The 26,835-nt window shown below is 39.4% G+C and overlaps 1 protein-coding gene across 5 annotated transcripts in view; it reads left to right on the top strand.

The window, feature by feature from the left end:
- The window catches only part of STYX (serine/threonine/tyrosine interacting protein), a 107,084-nt gene extending 81,153 nt beyond the window's left edge, over positions 1 to 25,931 (top strand). For 4 of the 5 annotated variants that reach the window (XM_059890655.1, XM_024997832.2, XM_059890657.1 and 1 more), the window contains one exon: positions 25,813 to 25,931. In XM_059890655.1, the coding sequence (XP_059746638.1) occupies positions 25,813 to 25,910 (98 nt within the window). In that variant the 3' untranslated portion in view covers positions 25,911 to 25,931. Of the gene's footprint in view, positions 1 to 21,861; positions 22,156 to 25,812 lie in introns of those variants that run through there. The other variant, XM_024997833.2, reaches the window with a different exon arrangement.
- The last annotated feature ends 904 nt before the right edge of the window (positions 25,932 to 26,835 follow it).

Below are 26,835 nucleotides of genomic sequence, written 5' to 3'. Positions count from 1 at the left end.
TATAAGTTCATCTGTACCTTTTTTTTGGATTCCACATATAAGGGATATTATATGTTTGTTTTTCTCTTCCTGACTTACTTTAGTAAGCCTATGACAGTCTGTAGGTCCATCCATGTCTCTGCAAATGGCACTATTTCATTCCTTTTTATGGCTGAGAAATATTCCATTGTATATATGTACATGTCTTCTTTATCCATTCCCCTGTCGATGGACATTTAGTTGCATTCATGGTCTGGCTATTGTAAATAGTGCTCAATGGATATGGTGTGCATGCATCCTTTTGAATTATGGTTTTCTCTGGCTATATGCCTAGGAGTGGGATTGCTGGGTCATATAATAGCTCTATTTTTAGTTTTTTAAGGAACCTCCATACTGTTTTCCATGGTGGCTATGCCAGTATACATTCCCACCAACAGTGTAGAAGGGTTCTCTTTTCTCCACACCCTCTCCAGCATTTATTATTTGTAAACTTCTTGATGATGGCCATTCTGATAAGTGTGAGATGATGCCTCCTTATAGTTTGTATTTGAATTTCTCTGATAATCAGTGATGTTGAGCATCTTTTCATGTGCCTATTGGCCATCTGTATATCTACTTTGGAGAAAGGTCTTTTTAGGTCTTCCACCCATTTCTTGTTTGTTTTTTTAATATTGAGCTGCATGAACTGTTTGTATATTTTGGAGATTAGTCCCTCATTAGTTTTTTTGTTTGCAAATATTTTCCTCCATTCTGAGGATTGGGGATACAGTTTTAAGTAAAATGGTCATGGAAGACCTATATGAGGTGACAAGGGCTTCTCTGATGGTTCATATGGTAAAGAATCTGTGTGCAGTGCAGGAGCCCAGGGTTCTATCCCTGGGTTGGGAATATCCCCTGGAGAAGGGAATGGCAACCCACTCCAATATTTTTGCCTGGGCAATCCCATGGACAGAGGAGCCTGGAGGGCCACAATCCATGGGGTGTCAAAGAGTCGGACGCAACTGAATGACTAACACTTTCCCTTTTACTGAAAAGTATGATGAAGTAAGTTTTGTGATTATTTTCAGAGGATGAATGTTCCAAGAAAATAAAATGATGTGTGGTTTGGTGATGTGTACATGAAAATGCATTTTTCTATTTTTGTATGTGTTTAAAGTTTTCCATGAAAAAAATTAAAAACAAAAAAGTAGCCATGACTCTTTTGTAACCCCATGGAGCTTGCCAGGCTCCTCCTCTGTTCATGTGATTTTCCATGGGTTGCCGTTTCCTCCTCCAGGGGATCTTCCCAACCCAAAGATTGAACACACATCTTTGTCTCCTGCATTGGCAGGCGGATTCTTTACCATTGGCACCACCTGAGAAGCTAAAAATTTAAAGGCATGAGCAGGTACCAGGAATGGAATTCTCCAGGTAAGAATACTGGAGTGGGTAGCTATTCCCTTCTCCAAGAGATCTTCTCGATCCAGGGATTGAACCCCAGTCTCCCACATTGCAGGAAGATTTATTACAGTCTGAGCCACTAGGGAGGTCCAGTTGTAAGACTCACATCTAAATTTTATGTCTGCATTTTGGAAAAGAAAAATCATGATAGAAAATTTAATAGATCTTCAAAATTTTCTAAAAAAAAAAAAAAAAGGGTTTATCAGTTAACTTCCTCAGTAACAGTGTTTTAACTTGTTTATTTCTCTGCATCCTCACTAACTCTGGGTACCGTACAGTCTAGCATTTGATTACATTTTGCTTTTTATCACTGCATACTTGAATATGTTTGTCTTGTTTTTCTAATTATTTGTTAAACTCTTAATCATTACTTTATTATCTCCCTTTCAGTCATTCCTTTAACATGTTTAGACATATTAGAAATTCTCTGTGGAAATTATGGAATGAGAAATAAAACTTAATGATGACTTTGTTAAATACAATATCAGTCACTAATCATTCTCACAGCATTTTGCTATGTTGAGAATGTAAAAGAAAAAAGCAAGCCACATGAAATAGTATATCCACAAGCGACTTGAAAGTCTTGAGGATTAGAGAGCTCAAAAATACTTTAGGCACTTTTTTCAAGTAATTGGCCAGTAAAAGGTACAGTTGAATAGAGACTTTTCTTAGTCACATACTTGCCATGATTCTTCCACTAGAAATTTTGTTCTTTCAGTGATTTCCTTTCTGTTGCCATAGAATTAGGCTACATTATGCAAACATTTGAGTAAATTCTGTCGTTTTTCCTTAAAATGACCAAGAGTCTCAACAGTTAGATGACTATGATTGAAACAAAAAATGAAATCAGCCCAGTTCGGCCCGGAGTTTACTGGATTGTCTCACACTTACTGGACCAGATTGTGAGGGCACACCCAGGCCCCAAGGAGGAGTGTCTGAGAGAGCACTCACTTAGAACCACCCTGCATTTAATGGAAGTGGTGATAGGCTTGGTCAAGCAGTGAGTAACTCTTGTCAAATTGGTCTGTTGTTAGTCACACAACTGGAACATCATGTTTAGAGGAAAATGCATGATGCCGCTAGGAAGCTATGTTGGAAGAGCTGTGGCCAAAGAAAAGAGAATTCAATCTAGAGAGAACTGCACTTCATTGACCCAGATGACTTGGAAGTCTGATGCACAGAGTCTTGTTTTCATAACTTAGTTCACCCTCATTATGATGTATTCTGTGAGGCAGAATCTCTATTTTGAGAACAGTGTTGTTACCTCAGGAAGGAAGGATGACTGCATTATACTGACATTCAGTTGGAAACATTTTTAGGATTTAGAATCAAACTGTCTACTCACCGGCCTTATTTAATCATGAAAACAGCTTTAGAATAGTGGCCATACCTCAATGTCAAACACAGAAAACATAATAGCATCATTATAATTCAAAGGTCGCAAAACTGCTTTGAGACAATAAACAGTTATTTTGATCTCTGAACTTCAATTTCCTCCTGCGAAACGTGGAGACACAGATTATCCTCCTTCTGTATTTTACTGGTATGGTTTGAGTGTACGAAAATCCCAAGCCTGGTTCTTCCAGGCAGAAACCCGAACAAAGGGAAACATAAAGAATCATAAAAGAACCATTCATATGGTCCTCATATGTTCCCTATGTTAATTACTAATCCTCCTCTGAAGGAAGGATTTCCTTAGATTTCTGAGGATAGAGCTTTGCTTGATACTCCTCTAATATATCACAGATTCTCTATTCAGTGATCATTCATTCAGTCTTTGGTGTGTTGATCATTTGCCAAATATTAAGATCCTACCATGTACCAAGAAACAATGCTAAGGACTGGAGATCTAAAGAGAAATAAGATAGACAACTTCCAGCCCTTATGGAACTGATAAGAGAGCAGGGGACACCAGTGTTACACAAGTATCTATAAATGCACTGAGATTATGCAGACATAGTACAGGGTGTTGTGGGAGCTTTCAACCTATTTGGGAGATTACAGTGGATTTTTAGAGATATCCAAGCTAAACAAGAAAAATGAGAAGTAGGCTAGGTGAAGAATAGAGGGGAAAGTGGTTTAGGCAGAGGCAACGGCACTGAGTTGATTTTGAAGTACTGTGAGAGGAAAGCCAGAGGGGCTGTGGTGAGAGGCAGGAGCCAGTTCTCAGGGGCCTCACTGAGGGCTTCGTCTCTATTCTGGGAGTGATGGGAGGGAAGCCATTGGAGTTCCCTTTTTATTTATTTTGTTGTTTTATATGTTTAATCAGGGAAGTGACATGGGCACTTGCATTTTTAAAAGATCATTCTAGGCACTATGTGCAGAATGGAGGACATGATCCTGTACAGATACATGTAGAGAAAGCAGTTAGGAGGCAGTTAGAGGAAATAGATTAGGAAGTTGGCGGAGAAGAGGAAGAAAAAGTGGACTGAGTCAAGAGATACTTAAGAGACAGAGTCAATAGGATTTGATTGTGAAGAAAGGATGAATCAAGGCTGACTTCTAGATTTCTGGCCAAACCGAATGGGTGGATGTCATTTATTTAAATAAAGAATCCTGGAAGAAGAGAAGGTTTGGGAAGGAGAGTCATGAATCATAGTTGACCAGCACATAGCATACACAGTAAGACATTTAGAATACAAAAACCTTAGGATGCAAATTACATATAGATATACAAATATAGGCTCTCATCATTTATGTTTATTACTTAATCCCAAGTCTTGCTTTATAAGTTCTGGATATTTATATCCTTTTAGTGGTCATTTACAGTCCTATTCTTGGGTATTTTATGTCCTTTTAGTCCAGGCATTCAGGCTTGTACTATATTGCATCAAGTCTACCCATTCTTATAGAAGTCTTCGCAGGCGGCACTAGTGGTAAAGAATCTGCCTTCCAATGCAGCAGGTGCAAAAGACTCAGGTTCGATCCCTCGGTCAGGAAGATCTCCTGGAGAAGGAAATGGCAACCCACTCTAGTATTCGTGCCTGGAAAATTCCATGAACAGAGGAGCCTGGCAAGTTACAGTTTCTGGGGTCACAAAGAGACAGGACTGAGCACGCGCACACACATCTGTGCACACATTTTCTTATAGATTCTAAAATTGTTGCGAAGTCAAGTGGGCCTTAGGAAGCACCACTATGAACAAAGCTAGTGGAGGTGATGGAATTCCAGTTGAGCTATTTCAAATGCTAAAAGATGATGCTGTGAAAGTGCTGCACTCAATATGCCAGCAAATCTGGAAAACTCAGCAGTGGCCACAAGACTGGAAAAGGTCAGTTTTCATTCTAATCCCAAAGAAAGGCAATGCCAAAGAATGTTCAAACTACCACACAATTGCACTCATCTCACACACTAGCAAAATAATGCTCAAGATTCTCCAAGCCAGGCTTCAAAAGTACTTGAACTTTGAACTTCCAGATGTTTAAGCTGGATTTACAAAAGGCAGAGGAACCAGAGATCAAATTGCCAACATCTGCTGGATCATCCAAAAAGCAAGAGAGTTCCAGAAAGACATCTACTTCTGTTTTATTAACTATGCCAAAGCCTTTGACTGTGTGGATCACAACAAACTGTGAAAAATTCTGAAAGAGATGGGCATACGAGACCACTTTACCTGCCTCCTGAGAAACCTGTATGCAGGTCAAGAAGCAACAATTAGAACTGAACATGGAACAACAGACTGCTTCCAAATCAGGAGTACATCAAGGCTGTATATTGTCACCCCACTTACTTAACATATGTGGAGTACATCATGTGAAATGCTGGGCTGGAAGAAGCACAAGCTGGAATCACGATTGCTGGGAGAAATATCAATAACTTCAGATATGCATATGACACCACCCTTATGGCAGAAAGTGAAGAAGAACTAAAGAGCCTCTTGATGAAAGTGAAAGAGGAGAGTTAAAAAGTTGGTTTAAATCTCAACATTCAGAAAACGAAGATCATGGCATCCAGTCCCATCGCTTCATGGCAAATAGATGGGGAAACAATGGAAACAGTGACATTTTATTTCCTTGGGCTCCAAAATCACTGCAGGTGGTGACTGCAACCATGAAATTAAAAGACGCTCCTTGGAAGAAAAGCTATAACCAACCTAGACAGCATTTTAAAAAGCAGACGCATTACTTTACTGACGAAGGTCTGTCTAGTCAAAGCTATGGTTTTTCCAGTAGTCATGTATGGATGAGAGAGTTGGACTATAAAGAAAGCTAAGCACCAAAGAATTGATGCTTTTGAACTGTGGTGTTGGAGAAGACTCTTGAGAGTCCCTTGGACTTAAAGGAGATCCAACCAGTCCATTCTGAAGGAGATCAGTCCAAAATATTCCTTGGAAGGACCGATGCTGAAGCTGAAACTCCAGTACTTTGGCCACTTGATACGAAGAACTGACTCATTGCAAAAGACCCTGATGCTGGGAAAATTGAAGGCAGGAGGAGAAGGGGACGACAGAGGATGAGATGGTTGGATGGCATCACCAATGTGATGGACATGAGTTTGAGTAGGCTCTGGGAGTTGGTGATGGACAGGGAAGCCTAGCGTGCTGCAGTCATGGGGTTGCAAAGAATCAGACACGACTGAGTGACTGAACTGAAAACTGTAATTTCTTGTTTTCTCTTATCTTGATATGTCTCATATAGTATCTGATTCATTTGAAGATCATTCCCACAAATTGATGTTTCTTTTTTTACTATACTTTTTTTCCCCATGACCTTCTAATAGACTCAAACACTTTCTACCCTCCAGCTACTAATCTTCCCTATGTTTTACCAGTTTCCAAAGCTGAACAAAAAATGAGAAAGCTATTATGAAGCTTCATCACAAGCTACTATGCCAAGTGTTGCTGGGGGACAGTAATGAAATAGTAATGAAACAGGACTGAACTGAATGTCTATAAATGTTCACAAAAGATACAGCTAAAAATAAGAATATAAGAAGGTTGAAAATAAAAGCATGAAAAGTATATATCAAGCAAACAGAAAAGCTAGTATAAATCTATCACTATCAGAAAAAGTAAGATTTTAAAGCTAAGAGCATTACTAAAAATAAAGAGAGTCACTAGATTTAAGAATTGAATCAGCAGAATCAACAGAGAACTGTAGAGAAGTCCCACAAATTATAATGACTGATTTTACTACCAATTTCTCAGTGGTAGATCAAGCAGACAAAAATCAAAAAGAATATAGAAACAATGAATATATTTGATTCAATGGACACACAGAACATTCCACCCCAAAACTGCAGAATACACATCTTTCAGTGGAATATTTGTGACCATATATTGATATATAAAGGAAGTCTGAACAAATTTCAAAAGAATGGTATCATACATATTGCTTTCTTTGATCACATTGGGATTAAATAAGAAATATGCACTGAAAAAACATGAAAAGCTTATGTTTGGAGACTAAGAAACATACTCATGAACCACTTAGAAAATAGTGGGAATTTGAGAGTCTTTAAACTGAGTGTTAAAAATGTTGCATATTAAGAAATGATGGGGATTGCTGTTTCTATAGTTGATGTGATAACTGATGTTAGGCTTTGCTAAGTTGCTAAGTCACTTCAGTCGTGTCCAACTCAGTGCCACCCCATAGACGGCAGCCCACCAGGCTCCCCTGTCCCTGGGATTCTCCAGGCAAGAACCCTGGAGTGGGTTGCCATTTCCTTCTCCAGTGCATGAAAGTGAAAAGTGAAAGTGAAGTCACTCAGTTGTGTCTGACTCTTAGCAACCCCATGGACTGCAGCCTACCAGGCTCCTCCACCCATGGGATTTTCCAGGCAAGAGTACTGGAGTGGGGTGCCATCGCCTTCTCCAGATGTTAGGCTTAGCTTCGTGCCATAAATGAGTATGAAAGTGGCAAAGCACAGAAGATGACTGCTCTCCAGCAGTGGACAACAGCACAGGTCAGTGATCCTTAAACACAAGGGAAATGTGAAGTGACCTTTATGATTGCCTTCCCTTTTGGAACAGGAGCACTTTTTGGTGTGTGGAGCAAGAGGTGGGCCAAAGTGCAGAGCAGCCGAGTAGAAGAGGCAGAGATCAGATTTGAGTTGCTGAGGTGACTGTAGTTTGTGAGCCAGTACCCCCAAAATGATGGAGCTGTGAAGAGGGGAATCTCATAGGAGGTTGTGTTCAGGAGTGTGGCTAAGTGCTTGACTCAACATATGTAAGTCAAGGCCATTGTGAGATCAGCCAGGAGTGACTATTAGGGGACTGAGAACTTAACAGAAACACCATTGCTGGAAGATTGTGGAGTTCCAATCCATCCAGACTGGAGGGATCTTATTGAGTACCTGGGCATTCAGTTGAAACTCCAGTAAGGTCCATGCCTTAAATTAAGGACAAAACCAGAATAGGATCAAGGCAAATAAGTGTAATCAACAATGTGCCAGAAAAAAACTCAACAAGCTTTAAAGAAAAACAGTATCATAGAGTTCCTCACAGTGTAGCAGCCAAAATTGTTCCATGCACCGGAAGAAATTATTGGACAACTAACTCAAGAAACAAGGGAATGTGACCCTTAAAGAGATAAGTAGCCAATAGAAACAGATACGACCCTGGATGTTGGAATAAGTACACATAGACTTTAAAACAGCTTTTACAAATACATTGTTCAAGGGTTTAAAGAAAAAGATGGATTTTTCCTTGAAAAATGTGAGTAAACAGATGGGGAATCTCAGCAGAGAAATGGAAACTAGAGAAACAGAACCAACTGGAAATTTTATAAGTGAAAAGTGACAGCTAGACAGAGCATTGAGGGAAACTTATTGTCTTAAATGCTTCCATTAGAAATGAAGAAAGGCTAGCAATTAATGCTCAATTCATAAAATTTAGGAAATTAGAAAAGAAACAGCAGAATAAACAAAATGTATGTGAGGAGACAGTAACAGTAAGAGAGGAAAGTAGTAACATAGTAAACAAAGGTCAGCATGAGGCCTTTGCTGTACAAGGCCAATGTAAGAATCATAAAACAGCAAACTTCTAGCAAGATTCATCAAGAAAAAAAAGAGAATGCATAAACAAATAATAATAGGAATGAAAAAGAAGGCTTAGAAATGCTTCCAACATTTAATAAAAGATATTAAGTTTATGATAAAAACTTTGAAAATTAGATTACAATTGGTAGTCTTAGAAAATGTCTTCCTGCAGCTATCTCTAGAAGAAATTGAATCTCTGAAAAGTAGTTCTATAGCCATGAAATACATAGTGTGTGTATATGTATGTATGTAATTTTGTCAAGGTGTATCTATAATTTATATATAAGAGCCAAAAATACACTCGTGAAGAAGAACAAGATGGGGAGAATTGCTTTACAGATTACCTTCTTAAAATCTTCAGTAATTAAGGAAGGGTGATGCTGGTTCAGGATAGAAAAAAATGACCAGTGGAACAGAATAGGATCCCCAAATAGAGGCCTGCCTAGATGGAGAGTTGATTTGTAAGAGGCTTGCTTGGTGGGTCACTTGAAGAAAGAACTTTAAAAAAAAAAAAATGTTAATACAATTTAGATGCATGACTTTAGAGCCCTGCCTCCCACCATGTGCTAAAATAAATTCCAAGTAGATAAAAGGTATAAATGAGAAGGGCAAAAAATAAAAGTTTTAGAAAACCATATAAAAATATTTTATGGCTTTGGAGTCCAAAAGCATTTGCAGAACTTACACTTCCCAACTTCAAACTTTACTACAAAACTACAATAATCAAGACAATGTGTTTTTGGCACAGAATAGACATACAGATGGGCTTCCCAGGTGGCGCTAGTGGTAAAGAACTCGCCTGCCAATGCAGGAGACGTAAGAGACGCGGGTTTGATCGTGGGTCAAGAAGATCCCCTGGAGGAGGGCATGGCAACCCACTCCAGTATTTTTGCCTGGAGAATCCCATGGACAGAGAACCCTGGAGTGCTACGGTCCATGGAGTTACAGAGTCAGACATGACTGAAGCGACTTGGCATGCACGCATGGCACAGACATATAGATTAATGGAAGAAAATGGAGAATCTAGAAATAAACCCTTAGGTTTGTGGTCAGTTGATTTTCCACAAGAATGCTAAGACAATTCAATGGGGAAAAAATTGTCTTTTCAATACATGGTGCTGGGAAAATTGAATATTCACATGTGAAAGAATAAAATTGGACCCTCTATCTCAACTATACACAAAAATTAACTGATCTAGATCTAAATGTAAAGAAACTATAAAACTACTAGAAGAAACATTGGAACAAATTTTAGTGACCTTGAGTTAGTCAATAATTTTTTATATATAACACTAAAAGGACAACTGATAAAAACATAAATTGGATAAACTGGATTTCATCAGAATTAAAAGTTTTATGGGGAAAACTGTACCATCAAGAAAATTTAAAGACATCTCATTTAAGAGAGAAAATATTGGTTGAGGGTGGCAAAGAAAGCCATCTAGCAGCACATGAGATGCAAATGCTGGCAGTTAGGAAAGCAAGTCCTGTTAATACGGAGGCCTCGAGGCACATGGGCTGGGCACCAGTAGTACCTGCAGCACAGTCCCAGACTCTCTTCGGTAGTATTAGGCAGGCCCAGTCTTAGCTGGGGTTTCTGCATCAAGTAGATATCGCCTGAGGCACAAGGCTTATGTGCTATCCCTGTATCAGGGCGACTGGTCCAAGAAACAGAAATAAGAAAAAGAGTGAAGCAAGGAAGGAGGGGGAGCTAGTATGAAATTGCATTATGGAGCTGGCCATCATTACACGCCAGAGGTTGCTAGATCTCTTGGAATAGTCCTTCAATTCTGTCGCTCAGTCGTGTCTGACTCTTTGTGAGCCCAGCAAAGACTGCAGCACGCCAGGCTTCCCTGTCCATCACCAACAATCTTTCCCAGCATCAGGGTCTTTTCCAATGAGTCAGTTCTTTGCATCAGGTGGCCAAAGTATTGGAGCTTCAGCTTCAGTCCTTCCAATGAATATTCAGGACTGATCTCCTTTAGGATGGACTGGTTGGATCTCCTTGCAGTCCAAGGGACTCTCAAGAGTCTTCTCCAACATCACAGTTCAAAAGCATCAATTCTTCGGCGCTCAGCTTTCCTTATAGTCCAACTCTCACATCCATACATGACTACTGGAAAAACCATAGCCTTGACTAGACAGACCTTTGTTGGCAAAGTAATGTCTCTGCTTTTTAATATGCTATTTAGGCCAATCATAGCTGTTCTTCCAAGGAGCAAGCGTCTTTTAATTTCATGGCTGCAGTCACCATCTGCAGTGATTTTGGAGTCCCCCTAAAATAAAGTCTGCCACTGTTTCCATTGTTTCCCCATCTATTTGCCATGAAGTGATGGGACTAGATGCCATGATTTTAGTTTTCTGAATGTTTAGGTTTAAGCCAGCGTTTTCACTCTCCTCTTTCACTTTCATCAAGAGGCTCTTTAGTTCTTCTCTGCCATAAGGGTGGTGTCATATGCATATCTGAGGTTATTGATATTTCTCCCGGCAATCTTGATTCCAGCTTGTGTTTCCTCTAGCCTGGCATTTCGCATGATGTACTGTGCATATAAGTTAAATAAGCAGGGTGACAATATATAGCCTTGATGTACTCCTTTCCTGATTTGGAACCAGTCTCTTGTTCCATGTTCGGTTTAACTGTTGCTTCTTGACCTCCATACAGATTTCTCAGGAGGCAGGTCAGGTGGTCTGGTATTCCCATCTCTTAAAGAATTCTACACAGTTTGTTGTGATCCACACAGTCAAAGGCTTTGGGATAGTCAATAAAGCAGAAGTAGATGTCTTTCTGGAACTCTCTCGCTTTTTCAATGATCCAATGGATGTTGGCAATTTGATCTCTGGTTCCTCTGCCTTTTCTAAATCCAGCTTGAACATCTGGAATTTCATGGTTCACATACTGTTGAAGCCTGACTTGGAGAATTTTGAGCATTACTTTGCTACCATGTGAGATAAGTGCAATTACGCTGTAGTTTGAACATTAAGGAATAGTCCTTATGAAGCCTTGAGAAGCCTTTGGACTTTTGCACCTAAAGACCCAAAAAGCACCTGAGTACAATTTTTAAAAGAATGATTTAAAAATTTTTAAAAGAATGATTGATTTTCTCCCAAAGGTGGGTAGTTGGTATCTGTAAACTAAGATCCTCCTAGACCTCATTCATATCTCAGGTTCCCTTTAATCAACATCCAACACAGAACTGGTGGAAATGAATAGCGGGAATAATTGAAATCCATAGAATAATAGCTACCATTGAGTAAGCACATGGCAGTATTATATAATGTCTGATCCTCACAAAGTAGCTTTTGTTATACTGATTTTATTAATGTGCAAAATCACACATTAAACTGAGATTCAGCTAATTTAAGGAACTTGGCCAAGGTCACAAAACTAGTAAGAAGCAGACCAGGTTTGGGAACCAGGTCTTTTATTTTTTGTGTATGTGAACTCCTAAAACAATGCTTTTTCTAGTATCCCACAAAGCCTCCTAGAAGAAAGGATTGAGATTCCTAAATCTCCTTTTAGCCAGTACTCTTTTAAAAAAGCTTATTTGTTTTTAAAAAGTAGGTCATTCAAATACATGGTGCAAAATTCAAGAAATAACAAGAGCATCCCGTGAAAGCTCTTCTTTTTTTTCTTTTAAATTTTATTTTTAAACTTTACAATATTGTATTAGTTTTGCCAAATATCGAAATGAATCCTCCACAGGTATACATGTGTTCCCCATCCTGAACCCTCCTCCCACCTCCCTCCTCCTTCCTCCCTCCCCCCTCCCCATACCATCCCTCTGGGTTGTCCCAGTGCACCAGCCCCAAGCATCCAGTATCGTGCATCAAACCTGGACTGGCAACTTGTTTCATATATGATATTATACATATTTCAATGCCATTCCCCCAAATCATCCCACCTCTCCCTCTCCCACAGAGTCCAAAAGACTGTTCTATACATCAGTGTCTCTTTTGCTGTCTCGTATACAGGGTTATTGTTACCATCTTTCTAAATTCCATATATATGCGTTAGTATACTGTATTGGTGTTTTTCTTTCTGGCTTACTTCACTCTGTATAATAGGCTCCAGTTTCATCCACCTCATTAGAACTGATTCAAATGTATTCTTTTTAATGGCTGAGTAACTCCATTGTGTATATGTACCACAGCTTTCTCTTCTTTTAACCCTGTCCACTCAGTTCCTCTTTTCAAGAGCAACTAATGTTACCAGTTACTTGTGTATCTTTCCCAAAGTATTTATAGAGAAATATAAATGTTCTTTTTCATATGTTTAACAGAATGGCACCCCACTCCAGTACTCTTGCCTGGAAAATCCCATGGGTGGAGGAGCCTGGTAGGCTGCAGTCCATGGGGTTGCTAAGAGTCAGACACGACTGAGCGACTTCACTTTCCCTTTTCACTTTAATGCATTGGAGAAGGAAATGGCAACCCACTCCAGTGTTCTTGCCTGGAGAATCCCAGGGATGGGGGGAGCCTGGTGGGCTGCCGTCTGTGGGGTCGCACAGAGTCGGACACGACTGAAGCGACTTAGCAGCAGCAACAGAAATAACAAACATACACACTAGTCTCATCTTGTGTTTTTGTTTTTTTACTTAACATCTTGGAATTCACATCCATATTCCTACGCAAAGCTTAGCTAACACTTTGAAATACTCTCATCACTGGACCTTTTATTATTAAAGAATACCAGAGGTAGTATACTAAAATTTACCTGCTGTTTCCCTTGTCCTACTTATCCACTCCTGAAAGAATAAACAAGAAGCAAAATAGTTAAGCATCAGGCAACAGGAAAGGAATGGAGAAACATGAAATGCAAGCTCAACAGTGGCTCTTAAAAGACTTCTTTTGTTTTCTCAGGTTGCTTTGGCCCTAATGCATTTGCAGTTTTCAGGTGTGCTGCATAAAGTAACTTCTGTTACTGTTCCCTACTGTGTTTTTGTTCATATGCATGAGTGGAATGTGATTGTGTATTTGTCCTTCTGGTATCTCAGACCATCTGGCCCCCAGTACTCCAAGATGAAAAGATATTGTGAAAATGAGTGGGAAGCCTAGATCTTATTTCCCAAATTTCATAGTCCTAAAGTCTCCATCACAGTGTGACACTTGATTGCATTTAGTCTAATGCTTTTCACTAATTGTTTCTTTAATCTAGAGTATTACAGCCTTCAGGGCTGAGACCATACCTCACAGCATGCTACCAAAGCCAGAGTAGGTGCATATTAGTGAGTCCTAGAGGACAGAAGATAGATTTTGTGATCTTGATACTTACTTCTGTATTGACAAGATACTAAGAGAGCTGCTTGGGGATATGGGGAGAGGTGAGGATGGAAGTAGATTGGAATCACAGGAAGATTTCTTGGGATATATGTGCTAGTTCACCCACATTCCTATCAGCATCTCAGCTGGAGGAGGGAGAGAGAGAGAGAACATATTTTGAGAGAGCTTCTTAGGTGATTCTCATAGTCCTCCATCCTCATACCCCTAATTGACAACTGTGGCTAAGAGAAAGGAGAGGCACAAAGCCTCTCAAATATCCTCTTAAGCTGAAAAGCATTAAACAATTTATTTTTAAAATACTTATTTGGCCATGCTGGGTTTTAGTTCTGGCATGTGGGATCTAGTTCCCTGACCAGGGATCGAACCCAGGCCCCTTGCATTGGGAGTGCAGATGTGCAGTCTTAGCCACTGGACCACCGGGGAAGTCCCTTAATTTATTTTAAAGGGAAGAAGATGGGGTTTTCTTTTTATTTCCTAATTTTCTTCTTGTCATCATAGTAGCGCACAGAAAGAGCAAACAGTAATAGTGAAAGCTGCCTATACACATAATCTAAGAGGCTCAGATGGCTGTGTTTGTGGTCTCCAGGTATTCTAATTTGTTTGGTTAGGGTTGTTGTATCTTCTTTGTCTTTCCTTCCCAAAAGATTCACTCAGAAAGATGTTAATGTCTAATAACATATACACTAATATTTACTAATTTTCTAATTCAGTGCTTCCTAAACTTAAATGAGCACCATGATCACCTAGAGGATTTGTTAAAGCACAGATTTCTGGAATCCATTCTCAGATTTTCTGATTCAGTACATGTAAGGTGGCATCTAAGAATTTTCATTTGTGACAAATTCCCATTTGATGCTGATGCTGCTAGTTTGGGGACCACACTTTGAGAATGACTGTTCTGGTGACTAATTTCATACTTACCACTGTAGAGGGGGAGGGAATCCTAGGAACTAATAAGAGTGATTGAGAATGACAATCACAATACTTGTCAATAGGAGAAGATGTTGTAATGCACATTAATGAAGAAGAAATGCTCTTTTAGTATAGTCAAGTCCAGAAGTGTCTCCAGCATTCAGATGAGATTCCTGTGTAATGAGAGCTTTTGACCTAAAACATCGTTCCAATGTGAGAATTCTCATTAAAAAAAAAGGGGGGGGGGCAGAAGGAGAAGTTACCACCCATCTTGATGTTCTTTTTTCCCAATCCAGCATAAAATATGTTATGGATACACTTACTTTTCTCTATCTTTATTGTCATGACCCTGTTCCTAATTACAATCATCTCCCAGAGATCAAATTGCCAACATGCGCTGGATCATCAAAAAAGCAAGAGAGTTCCAGAAAAACATCTACTTCTGCTTTATTGACTGCGCCACAGCCTTTGACTGTGTGGATCACAACAAACTGTGGAAAATTCTTAAAGAGATGGGCATCCCAGACCACCTGACCTGCCTCCTGAGAAATCTATATGCAGGTCAGGAAGCAACAGTTAGAACTGGACATGGAACAACAGACTGGTTCCAAATAGGAAAAGGAGTATGTCAAGGTTGTATATTGTCACCCTGCTTATTTAACTTCTATGCAGAGTACATCATGAGAAACGCTGGGCTGGATGAAGCACAAGCTGGAATCAAGATCACTGGGAGAAATATCAATAACCTCAGATATGCAGATGACATCGCCCTTATGGCAGAAAGCGAAGAACTAAAGAACCTCTTGATGAAAGTAGAAGAAGAGAGTGAAAAAGTTGGCTTAAAGCTCAACATTCAGAAAACTAAGATCATGGCATCCAGTCCCATCACTTCATGGCAAATAGATGGGGAAACAGTGGAAACAGTGGCAGACTTTATTTTAGGGGGACTCCAAAATCACTGCAGATGGTGACTGCAGCCATGAAATTAAAAGATGCTTGCTCCTTGGAAGAACAGCTATGATTGCCTTAAACAGCATATTAAAAAGCAGAGACATTACTTTGCCAACAAAGGTCTGTCCAGTCAAGGCTATGGTTTTTCCAGTAGTCAGGTATGGATGTGAGAGTTGGACTATAAGGAAAGCTGAGCGCCGAAGAATTGATGCTTTTGAACTGTGATGTTGGAGAAGACTCTTGAGAGTCCCTTGGACTGCAAGGAGATCCAACCAGTCCATCCTAAAGGAGATCAATCCTGGGTGTTCATTGGGAGGACTGTTGTTGAAGCCTACACTCCAGTACTTTGGCCACCTGATGTGGAGAGCTGACTCATTTGAAAAGATCCTGATGCTGGGAAAGATTGAGGGTGGGAGGAGAAGGGGTCCAGAGAGGATGAGATGGTTGGATGACATCACCAACTCAATGGATATGAGTTTGAGTAAACTCCAGGAGTTGGTGATGGATGGAGGCCTGGTGTGCTGCATTCCATGGGGTCGCAGAGTCAGACACGACTGAAGGACTGAACTGAACTGAACTTACCTGGATACTCCATGGTCTCCCAGTAACTTGCCACTAAAAATGTGGTTCATAGACCAACAGCATCAGCATCATGTGGGAACTAGTAGAATTTCAGGCTCTCAGTTCCCTGTCCCCCATGCAAGAAACAGCACTTTAACAAGGTCTCTAGTTTATTTGTTTGCACGTTAATGTTATAAAGTAATGTACGTAGCTGTTCTATCAGATTTCCCTTTTCAGTCCATTCTCCTCAGCTGGAGGGTGACCCTTTCAAAACAAATTAGATCATAATGTTCCCCTCCAACAAAACCACTCTGATGGGGTCCCATGGCTCTTGAAAGTCAAGCTCAGTATCTTGGCCCATAAGGCCTAAGGTGAGCCAGTCCCTTCCTCTCTAATCCATCCTCATCCTGTGTCTTGTTCCTCTCTCTCACTGGGCTCCAGCCAGACCTTACTTCTCAGTTTCTCTCACAGATCAAGATTGTTCTTACCTTCCAGTAAGTTGTTCCTTCTGCCTGGAATGTTCTCCCCCAGCATCCACTGCAAATCTAGCTCCTTCTCCTCTTTCAGCTCTCAGCCTCTGCAGGGAAATCCACCTTGGCCTTGTGATTAGAGCTCCATTTCCATCATTATTTATTTCCTTCATAATACTAATTTATAATCATTTCATTTGTTGACTCCACCTTGAAAAAAAGGATTAAGCCTCTCTTGGTCCCAGTGTCTGGCACCCAGTATGCACTCAGGAAATATCTACTCAAGGAATGACCCCTTATTTCTTTACCAAGCAATGGAAATTTGGGTTGGAGGTGGGGAGTAGCCTTGGATTTTAAAGATAACACAGGCGACGACCTGTGTGTTTTGAGGGAAAGGAAGGAAGTGGGGATTTCAAGAAAAAATGAAGGACAGAAAACAAGGTGAAAGGATGCAAAGGGGAAATTTTTGTTGGTTGAGGCATTATCCACATGGGGACACTCTGACGGGACAGCTGGGTGGGCCCACTTCATCTGTGAGGTAACACGGCTAGGTGGTGAGTGATTTAGGTCATTAGTTTGGTGCATGGTCCCATCACTTCATGGCAAATAGATGGGGAAACAGTGGAAACAGTGGCTGACTATTTTTTTGGACTCCAAAATCACTGCAGATGGTGATTGCAGCCATGAAATTAAAAGACGCTTACTCCTTGGAAGGAAGGTTATGACCAACCTAGATAGCATATTCAAAAGCAGAGACATTACTTTGCCAACAAAGGTCCATCTAGTCAAGGCTATGGTTTTTCAAGTAGTCATGTATGGATGTGAGAGTTGGACTATAAAGAAAGCTGAGCACCAAAGAATTGATGCTTTTGAACTGTGGTGTTGGAGAAGACTTGAAAGTCCCTTGGACTGCAAGGAGATCCAACCAGTCCATCCTAAAGGAGATCAGTCCTGAGTGTTCATTGGAAGGACTAATGCTGAAGCTGAAACTCCAATACTTTGGCCACCTGATGCGAAGAGCTGACTGATTTGAAAAGACCCTGATGCTAGGAAAGATTGAAGGCGGGAGGAGAAGGGGATGACAGAGAATGAGATGGTTGGATGGCATCACTGACTCAATGGGCATGGATTTGGTGGACTCCGGCAGTTGGTGATGGACAGGGAAGCCTGGTGTGCTGCATTCCATGGGGTTGCAAACAGTTGGACACGACTGAGCGACTGAACTGAACTGATACCACCTACTCCCAGCCTCTTGTCAGCTGAACAGTTAGCGTTCAGTGGTCTGAATTTGAAATTGTTGGCTACCCAGACAGAGAAGGAGGGAAATAGGCTTCCACTTCCCCAGCAGCCACCTAAGATGCACTCAGTGCCAGTAACAGGGACACCCAGAACCCCAGTCTTTGTGGAGCTGTTACTCAAATGGTTAAACTTATATTTGTAGCTAATGCTTTTCTCTCACTTGTCAAAGGATATCTCCCTTCAGTCTTTCCCCACTTGCCCAGATTTTTTTTAATACAGTGATACAGTTCTCATGTGTGCTACTACATCCTGTGTTGTGGTTGATGAAGTTAGTTTGAAGATTAGAATGCTGATAGGTTCCTTAAACATATGTACTTCGTTCTGTTCCTAAACATCTTGAATTTCTGAACTAACAAGAAGACATACTTCATTCATGTGTCAATTTTGTTAATGCTGACTTCTAAAGTACTGAAAAGGCGGTTGTGAGTGGTACACCATAAATAAGGTGGTGTGGGTTTTATTCTGTACTGGTCACTTAGATTTTTAGAGAGAAAACCTGACGTGGTTATAAATATCTCAGCCAGTTATTCAGAACAGCGTTTTTCAAACTTGAGAAACCAACAGCCCTCCCGTCAATGCTCCTTGTAGATCTCTAAGAGTATGTCAGCAGAGGAATGTTGACTTAATAAGCTAAAAGACTTTTTATATAAAAATACTTTTTAATTGTGAATTATGATGAGGGAGAATTTGTAAGTGATAGACAACAGTTTTAAAAACAGTCAGGGATTTGGGGACCCTAGTTTACAAAATCTTGAACTATGTACATAGTTCATAGTTGAGAGAGTGAAGACATAGTTACTCCTCATCACTGATGGAAAAACAGTGCCATAGGCTTGTCTTTCTCCCTCAACTAAAATAAATAATCATTAAAACAATGTGGAAAGTTCCCTAAAAGAAGTGGGAACAGTAGACACTTAACTCTGAAGATGATAGAAATTTTCCTGGAGGATGTGACATTTGAATCAAGTTTGGAGTTTATGCAGGACTTTAAAAAGCAGATGAGAGAAGGAAAAAAAATCCATCTCAGGTGGCAAAAAACAAAAACCAAAAAACATTACATGCAAAGGTGGAGATGACAAAGATCATGACTTACTAAATAACTGCAAATTGTGCAGAGTATTTGAAGTGCAAGACACATGGGGTAGTGGTAGGCAGTGAAGCTATAAAGATAGAATTTAGACCTCCGAGTTCCTGTACTTCATCCAGAGAAAGGTAGACTTAATGCTGTAAGTGATGGGGAGCCCCTGGAAGAGTTTAAGCAGGGTGCTGTGGTCAGATTTGCACTCTCAGGAAGTGTACACTGCCGGCAACATGGAGAATGAACTGAAGGGAGACAAAACAGAAGCTTGGAGATGAGTTAAGAAGTTATTGTTATGGCTCTGCATGAAGATGAGGAGTATCTGAACTACATTCAAAGGGGAATGAATAAGAGAAAGAAATATTTAGACATATTAATGGAGTATAATTGCTAGGACTTAGTAAAATTTGGATATGACTATGAACGTGAAGAAAGACTCAGAGGTGAATCCCGAGAGTCTGTCTTGGATTACTGAGTGGTTTACAGTGTCATTAAACAATAGGAGGAAATAATGAGAAACTGGTTTGGGAAATGAGCTGATGGTTTAGTGTTGGGTATGTCGTCTTAGTTGCTGGGAGATGTCTATAGATAGAAATGTGAAACATGGGTTCAGATAGGAGATCAGGACTAGAGAAGGAAGATCCTGAAAATTCTTAGTGATCCCTACCATCGTAAGGTTGCTGTCCATACTCTTAACCTTATCAATGGGCCTGGTAGTTCAAGTTCAGTTTGTGCGTATAGATGAGGTTGTCCAGTGAGAGTTATAAACCATGAGAAGAAAGCCAAAACTGAGACCCTGAGAAACACTAGTGTTTAAGAGAGGGATGAAGGAAAAGAACCTGCAAAGGAAAATGGGAAGTAGCGAGGAAGAACAGTAATATCAGCTGCCTTGGGGATGGGAGAGGGTGGTGCCAAGAAAAAGAAATATAAATGAAAAAATTGGAATGTTTTAAGTGTCAGAAATTAGTAGGTACTGATGGGTGATTTGGAAATTTGTATGTTACCTCCAAACTGAGTAGCTGCACGTTGTCACAGGAATGTAGCCCTGATGTCAGATATTTTGATTTTTTCAAAAGACATCAGGAATTTCAAGTTTTATGCCAAATATTTTCTTACACAAATGTTTATTCCAATTAAAATGCAAGCAAAAACTATGTATAGCCATACTTGGTAGGATATTTGAGGTAAGAAAACCAAAGAATGGCACCATCATTGGATATACACTGTGAGAATACTACCTATCTGTAGCCAGCTTCCCTGGTAGCTCAGTCAGTAAAGAATCTGCCTGGAGTGTAGGAGACCCGGGTTTGATCCCTGGGTCGGGAAGATCCCCTGGAGAAGGAAATGGAAAACCACTGCAGTATGCTTGCCTGGAAAATCCTATGGACAGAGAGGAGCCTGGTGGGCTGCGGGCCATGGTATCGCAGAGTCACACTTATCTGTACAAAACTGCTTAGACAAATCGAAACTGAAAGAGTTGTATCTGATGGTGCCATTTTCTGGGGTTAGTCTACCAAACGTACACCACTGTCAAAACATCTGAAACTATTAAAAAGAATGGCTATGGATTTTAGGTTTTTTATGTATCAGAATGTACAAAAAGAACTTCTCCAAGATGGAAGTTTCTGATGAATTCTATTCAAATGATCATTTATTACTGTTTGCCATATCTGACTTATTTCCTCTGCTAAATATAGCTTTTGTTTGCTCTCTCTTTTCTGGTAGAGCCAGATAGTAAGTATTTTAGGCTTTGTGGTCTCTGTCGTGACTGTTCAACTCTGCTGTTACAGCACAAAAGTAGACATTGACAGTATGTAAGCAAATGGGCATCGCTGGATTCCAGTAAAACTTTATTTGTAAAAGCAGGCTATGCAGCCCTGTTTACAATAGCTAGGACATGGATGCACCCTTCATGTCTATCAGCAGACAAATGGATAAGAAAGTTATGGTAGATATACACAATGGAATATTACTCAGCTATTAAAAAGAACTCATTTGAGTAAGTTCTAATGAGGTGGATAAAACTGGAGTCTATTATACAGAGTGAAGTAAATCAGAAAGAAAAACACCAATATAGTATATTATTGCATATATATGAAATTTAGAAAGATGGTAACAACAACACTATATGCAAGACAGCAAAAAAGAGACACAGATATAAAGAACAGACTTTTGGACTCTGTGGGAGAAGGCGAGGGTGGGATGATTTGAGAGAATAGCATTAAAACATGTTTATTACCAAATCTGAAACAGATGACCAGTCCAAGTTCGATGCATGATACAGGGCACTCAAAGCCGGTACACTTGGACAACCCAGAGGGGTGGGGTGGGGAGGGAGGTAGGGGGGAGGTTTGGGACAGGGGACAATGTACACCCATGGCTGATTGATGTCAATATATGGCAAAAGCACCACAATATTATAAATTAATTAGCCTCCAATTAAAATAAATAACAATTTTTTTTAAAAAAAGGGACAGGTACACTAAGCTTGCTAGTCAAAATAATCAGGTACTTCTTAAGACATCACTTTTTATGAATGTGCCAGTGGCTGGAGGGGTAGCATAAGAATATGAGCAGGAGCTTTGGGGTAGTCTGAGCTGTGCCCGAATTCTAGCTCTGCTATTTCCCACGGCATAACCTTAAGCAAGTTACTTTGTCCCTTTGGTCCTCAATTTTCCCATCTGTAAAATGAGGATGATGATAATCTCGTAAGGTCAGTGAGTGGTTGATTGACACGGTGTCTGTAAAGCTTTTGTAGTGTTTGTCCTACGGAAAATACCAAGTGTGGATGATGGCTTATTAGCACCAAACACTACTGCTGCCCTATGAGTTATAAGTTTTCAGGAAACAGTTTTTTCCTCTTTTTCAAAAGCGGTCTTTAAATAGTTTCAACTAAATGTGTTCCATTTTCAGAAATACATACTGAAGAATAAGAGCTGTATGAAGACAATTATCTGTGAGAATGTTCACCATGCTGTTACCTGTAACAGAAAAAAGGAACCTGTGTAAATTCCTAAATTTATTTCACGAATTGGTAAAATAAATTATGGTACACCAATAAAATGACTAATCACTGTTCCCAAAAAAAGGGAAAAAAGCAGGTGATGGGCCAGATTTGACCTGTTGAACTTCCACTCTACCAGAAGCATACCTCTGGGAGAATCAGTGTTCTGTGAATATAGGTAAAGCCAAAGAAAACACAGGGAGAAAAAAGTTTATCTTTTTTTCTAAACTCTTAGCTTAATGCACACAAATGAGCAAAATTAGCTAAATGTCCTTTTCCATATTCACTAATGTTTATGTAGTTTTTTATTGTAAAACAGATGAAACTAACTTTTATGGACATGAAGTGATCACTTTTGCATTATCAGGAGATCTGGTGGCATTAGCACTGAAGTTAAGTGTGGCTCAGCTGATAAAAAATCCGCCTGCAATGTGGGAGACCTGGGTTTGATCCCTGGGTTGGGAAGATCCCCTGGAGAAGGGAAAGGCCACCCACTCCAGTATTCTGGCCTGGAGAATTCCATGGACTGTATAGTCCATGGGGTTGCAAAGAGTTGAACATGACTGAGCAGCTTTCACTTAAGTCAAAGTAAAAAGGGCTGGGACAAAAAATGTGTATGCCTGTGTATATAGTATACACACATATATATTATGTGTGTATAAAGAGCACATATATTTTATATATATATATCAATTTCAGTCCTTTACTGGTTCAGAACTTGTTACTTTTTTCTATGTCTAGTGATTTTTTGTTTGATATCATAGATTATAAATGTTATGCTATTGAATGTTTGCCCTCTGTTGTCTTTCTTCAAAGAGTTTTAAAGTTTGTTTTGGCACAAGATTAATTGTTAGGTTACTTGTGGATTGACCTGATATCCTTGAGGATTATTTTAAACTTTGTTGGAGTGTGCCTAGAATAGCCTTTAGTTTAGCTTTAATAAGAAGCCGTGACCCACCCTGGGGTTTCCATCGATCGCCCTATGGCTCAGTGAGGTCTCTCTACTCTGGCTGGCTAGAACTTGAACAGCGTCTGACTCCCTGTGTGCTGAGAATTGTCCAGTGTACGTAGTCTGGTAGTCGTTCTTTGCCTGGCTGTGTGGAATTTCACCCTGTGTTTGTGCAGACTGGTGTTCAGCCAAAGATCAAGACCTCTGTGCAGATTTTGAAAGTTCTCTCTCTGTATAGCTCCCTCCTCTCTGGTACTTTGTCCCACAAATTCTAGCTCCCTCCCCTCCTTGAAACCCCGTCTCTGTCTCCTTAATTTCATGAGACCACTGTGCTCTGAGTTTTTCTTTGCTGTGCTGTAGTCTCAAAGTTGCCACCGTGTGGGACGCTGGGGCATTTTATTTTCCTTCTCTCAGTTATCTGTCTTTCCCTGTCGTTTGCAAACAGTTGCCTCATATTCTTTGTCCAGGTTTCTGGTTGTTTACTGTGGAAGAGCAAGTTCTGTGCTACTGACTTCTTTATGATCAGTAGTGGAGCTCAGCCTCTTTAAGATGCTGAATCCTCCAATCCTGGTATATTTATTTGGGTCTTCTTTGAGATTTTAGATAAGCTTTTCAAATTTTCTCCCTAAATTCTCTCCATAGAATCTAAAATTTAGAGCTTGATTTATTTCCAAGTTTTCAAACTTTAATGTCATTGCAAATAGTATTTTTTAAAATTATTTTTTACCTACTAATTGCTAGTATAAAGGAAAAAATAAAATTTTCATATTGCTTTTTCTATCCTACAGTGATGTAGTATACTGATTTTCCTATACAACAATTAATTGAAGTATTATTTTGAATTACTTAACTATAATTTTCAAATAATTAATGATAGTTTAGTTTAATTCAAATCCTTATATATATATATATATATTTTTTTTTTTTCTTTCTTGCTGTCCTTCACTGTTTAAGAACTACAGTGTAGGGACTTCCCTGGCCATCCAGTGATTAGGACTCTGTGCTTCCAATGCAGTGGATGTGGGTTTGATCTCTGGTTGGGGAACTAAGATCCCACATGCTGTGTGACATGACCAAAAAAACCCTACAGTGCAGTGTTCAATAGATGTTCCTTTCTATTTCTACTTGACTAAGATTTTTTTAAAGTCATAAATGTTGAATTTTATTGAACACTTTCTGCATCTATTGAAATATTTGTATGCTATTTCACTATAATTTCGTAAAGTACATTGTTTGGTTTTTATTCCAATGTGAAACCAACTTTTTACATCTGAAATAAAACCAACTTGGTCATGTTACATTTCCCTTTTAATACTGTGCTTGGTTTGCTTTGCTATTATTTTGCTAAAAGATTTCTGCATTTGTATTTGTGAGTGAGATTGTCCTGTACTTATCCTTTCTCTTTCTGTAGGTTTTCACTTATATGTTACACTAGCCCCAAAACATTTTGGAATTAGTTCTTGAACATTTAATAGAGCTTGTCCAGTAAGCCATCTAGGACTGGAGTTTTCTTTGTAAAAAGTTTGAACCTCTTTATCTCTGGTAGGGCTTTTTGCCTTAAAGGTTTTTTTTTTCCTCTCATATTAATATGCCATGCTAGCTATCTTTTGGTTATATTTGCAAAATGTATATAGTTTAACATTTTTTTACTTTAAACTTTTCTGTCTTATGTTTTGGGTGTCTTTCTTTTGCAGAGGGTATCATTGTTTTGTAAAATGAGTTTCTTTTTGGCTGTGCTGGGTCTTCATTACTGTGCCAGGCTTTCTGGCTCTGTGGCGAGTGGGGGGTACTCTCTGGCTTTGGTGCACGGGTTTCTGTTGCGGAGCATGGTCTTCAGTAGTTGCTGCTCTCAGACTTAGTAGTTGTGGGTTTAGTTGCTCTGAGGCATGTGGGATCTTCCCAGACCATCGATGGAACCCATTTCCCCTGCATTGGCAGGTGGATTCTTAACACTGGAACCACCAGGGAAATCCCATGGGTTTTTTAATTTTACTTAGTCAGATGATCTAACCTTTTCATTGGAGCATTTAGTGCATTATCATTAAATATAATTTCTTATATATTTAGATTTAAATCTGTCATTTTACTTTATGGTTTCTTGTACAACATTTTTTCTCTTCTTTATTGAATTCTTTGGGCTTGGTTGAGGTTTTTGGTATAATCACTCCATGTTTTCCCCTTTATTTGAAAGGTATAATGTACTGTTTATCATCTTTAGTGGTGACTAGAAATTTTAACAGGTTTATTAACTTACCAAAGTCCTAAAAAGCAATACTTTTATCTTTGGTATAACATAAGAACTTTAGAATATCTTAACTTCATTTATCTTCCTCCTTATTTACCTTATTGTTGTTGCATATTTTAATTCTCTCTTTTCAAATTTTACTCCATAAGAGATTATTATTATATTACATCTGTACAGGATTTACCAATAAATTTTCCACTTCTTTTTGCATCTCAGAACGTACAGACAACTCCTTTAGTTAATTTCAGTCTTCATGAGTTCTTTTCTGCTGTTTATTTCTGTTGGTTCTTACTCATGAGTCCTTGTTTCTTGTGTGCTTGTTTTTGTTTTTTTTCCCACTGCAGGCTGCTCATTTTCCTGAAAATTATTTCTGGCAATTCCGTGAGGCCTCTGATTAAGGTGAATTCCCTCAAAGAGTCTTGTACCTCCTCCTGCCAATCCAGTCCCACTTTAACACTGTAGCTTGTAGTGTCAGGAATCGTCAGTGGTGTTTTAAAGACTATTTTAGATGCTTATTAAGCATTTTTAGTTATCTGTGGGAGGAACTGTCTGTACAAACAAGTATGCAATATTGAAATGGAAGGCATTATCCGTATTTTCTTCTGAGTTTTTAAATTGTGGTAAAATGTACCTAACATAAATTTTACCATTTTCACATGTGTTCAGGGGCTGTAAGGACGTTCACATTGTTGTGCAACCATCACCACCATCTGTCTCCAGGATTTTTATCATCTGGCAAAACTGAATGCAACTCTACCCATTAAGATTAACTGTCCTGTCCTCTTCCCCAGCCCCTGACGATTACCACTCGACTTCCTGTCTCTGTGAATTTTGACTAGGTACTTCATATGAGTGGAATAATATGGTATGTTCCCTTTGGGATTTGCTTATTTCAGATGTCTTTCATCTATGTTGTAGCATTATTCTTCTAAGAGTTTTAAAATGATTTCTTTCACAGTCAGATCCTCAGTGTACCTAGGATTAATTTGTGTTGAGCTGTGGGGTACAAATCTAAATTTATTCCACAATGGATATCCTGTTGTCCCAATACCCTTTATTAATTATTCCGTCCTCTTCATATTGATTTGGATGTCACCTCTGTCATATATCAAATATCCATATAAATATAATATAAGCCTGTTTCTAAGCTGTCTGTTTTGCTCAGTTGGTCTATTTATCTTTTCTTACACCAGAAAATAGTATTAGCTCTTAAGGCTTGAAAGTAATTCTTTTTTTTTCATGTGTTAATAATTTTAAAACATTTTTTTTTATTATCCTGAATCCATGATCCATTTTATTTTTCACAAAGCACTTTATACATTTATGATAATAGCAAACCTTGATCTGTTATTTAAATCCCATTTCAAAAGACAGAAAGTATTTCTTAAAGTACGGTAAGACAAATCCATTTACTAGGTCTGGGGGTTCCTAGCCTCACTCAGGTCACAGGGAGCTGCCCGCAGTCCTGTAGGTGAGGATTGAAGAACAGGATCGTGGCAGCATCTGCGGGCCTAGAGTGGAAGCCGCCTGCATTGTTACTTTGCTTGAGCCTTCAGGTCTTTTGGGCTCAGTTCAGATGTATTGTTTCGATGTGATTTCTGGCGATGGCTCAGGTTAGAGCTAAGTGGAGGAGAAAGTACCCACATCATGGCACTGCTTAGACTCAATAGTCTGCCCCGGTCCACTGTT

Source organism: Bos taurus, chromosome 10, assembly GCF_002263795.3.
Source record: "Bos taurus isolate L1 Dominette 01449 registration number 42190680 breed Hereford chromosome 10, ARS-UCD2.0, whole genome shotgun sequence".
NCBI classification, from domain to species: Eukaryota; Metazoa; Chordata; class Mammalia; order Artiodactyla; family Bovidae; genus Bos; species Bos taurus.
Note: the sequence above shows the minus strand (reverse complement) of the source record. Positions and strands in the feature narration are given on the sequence as shown.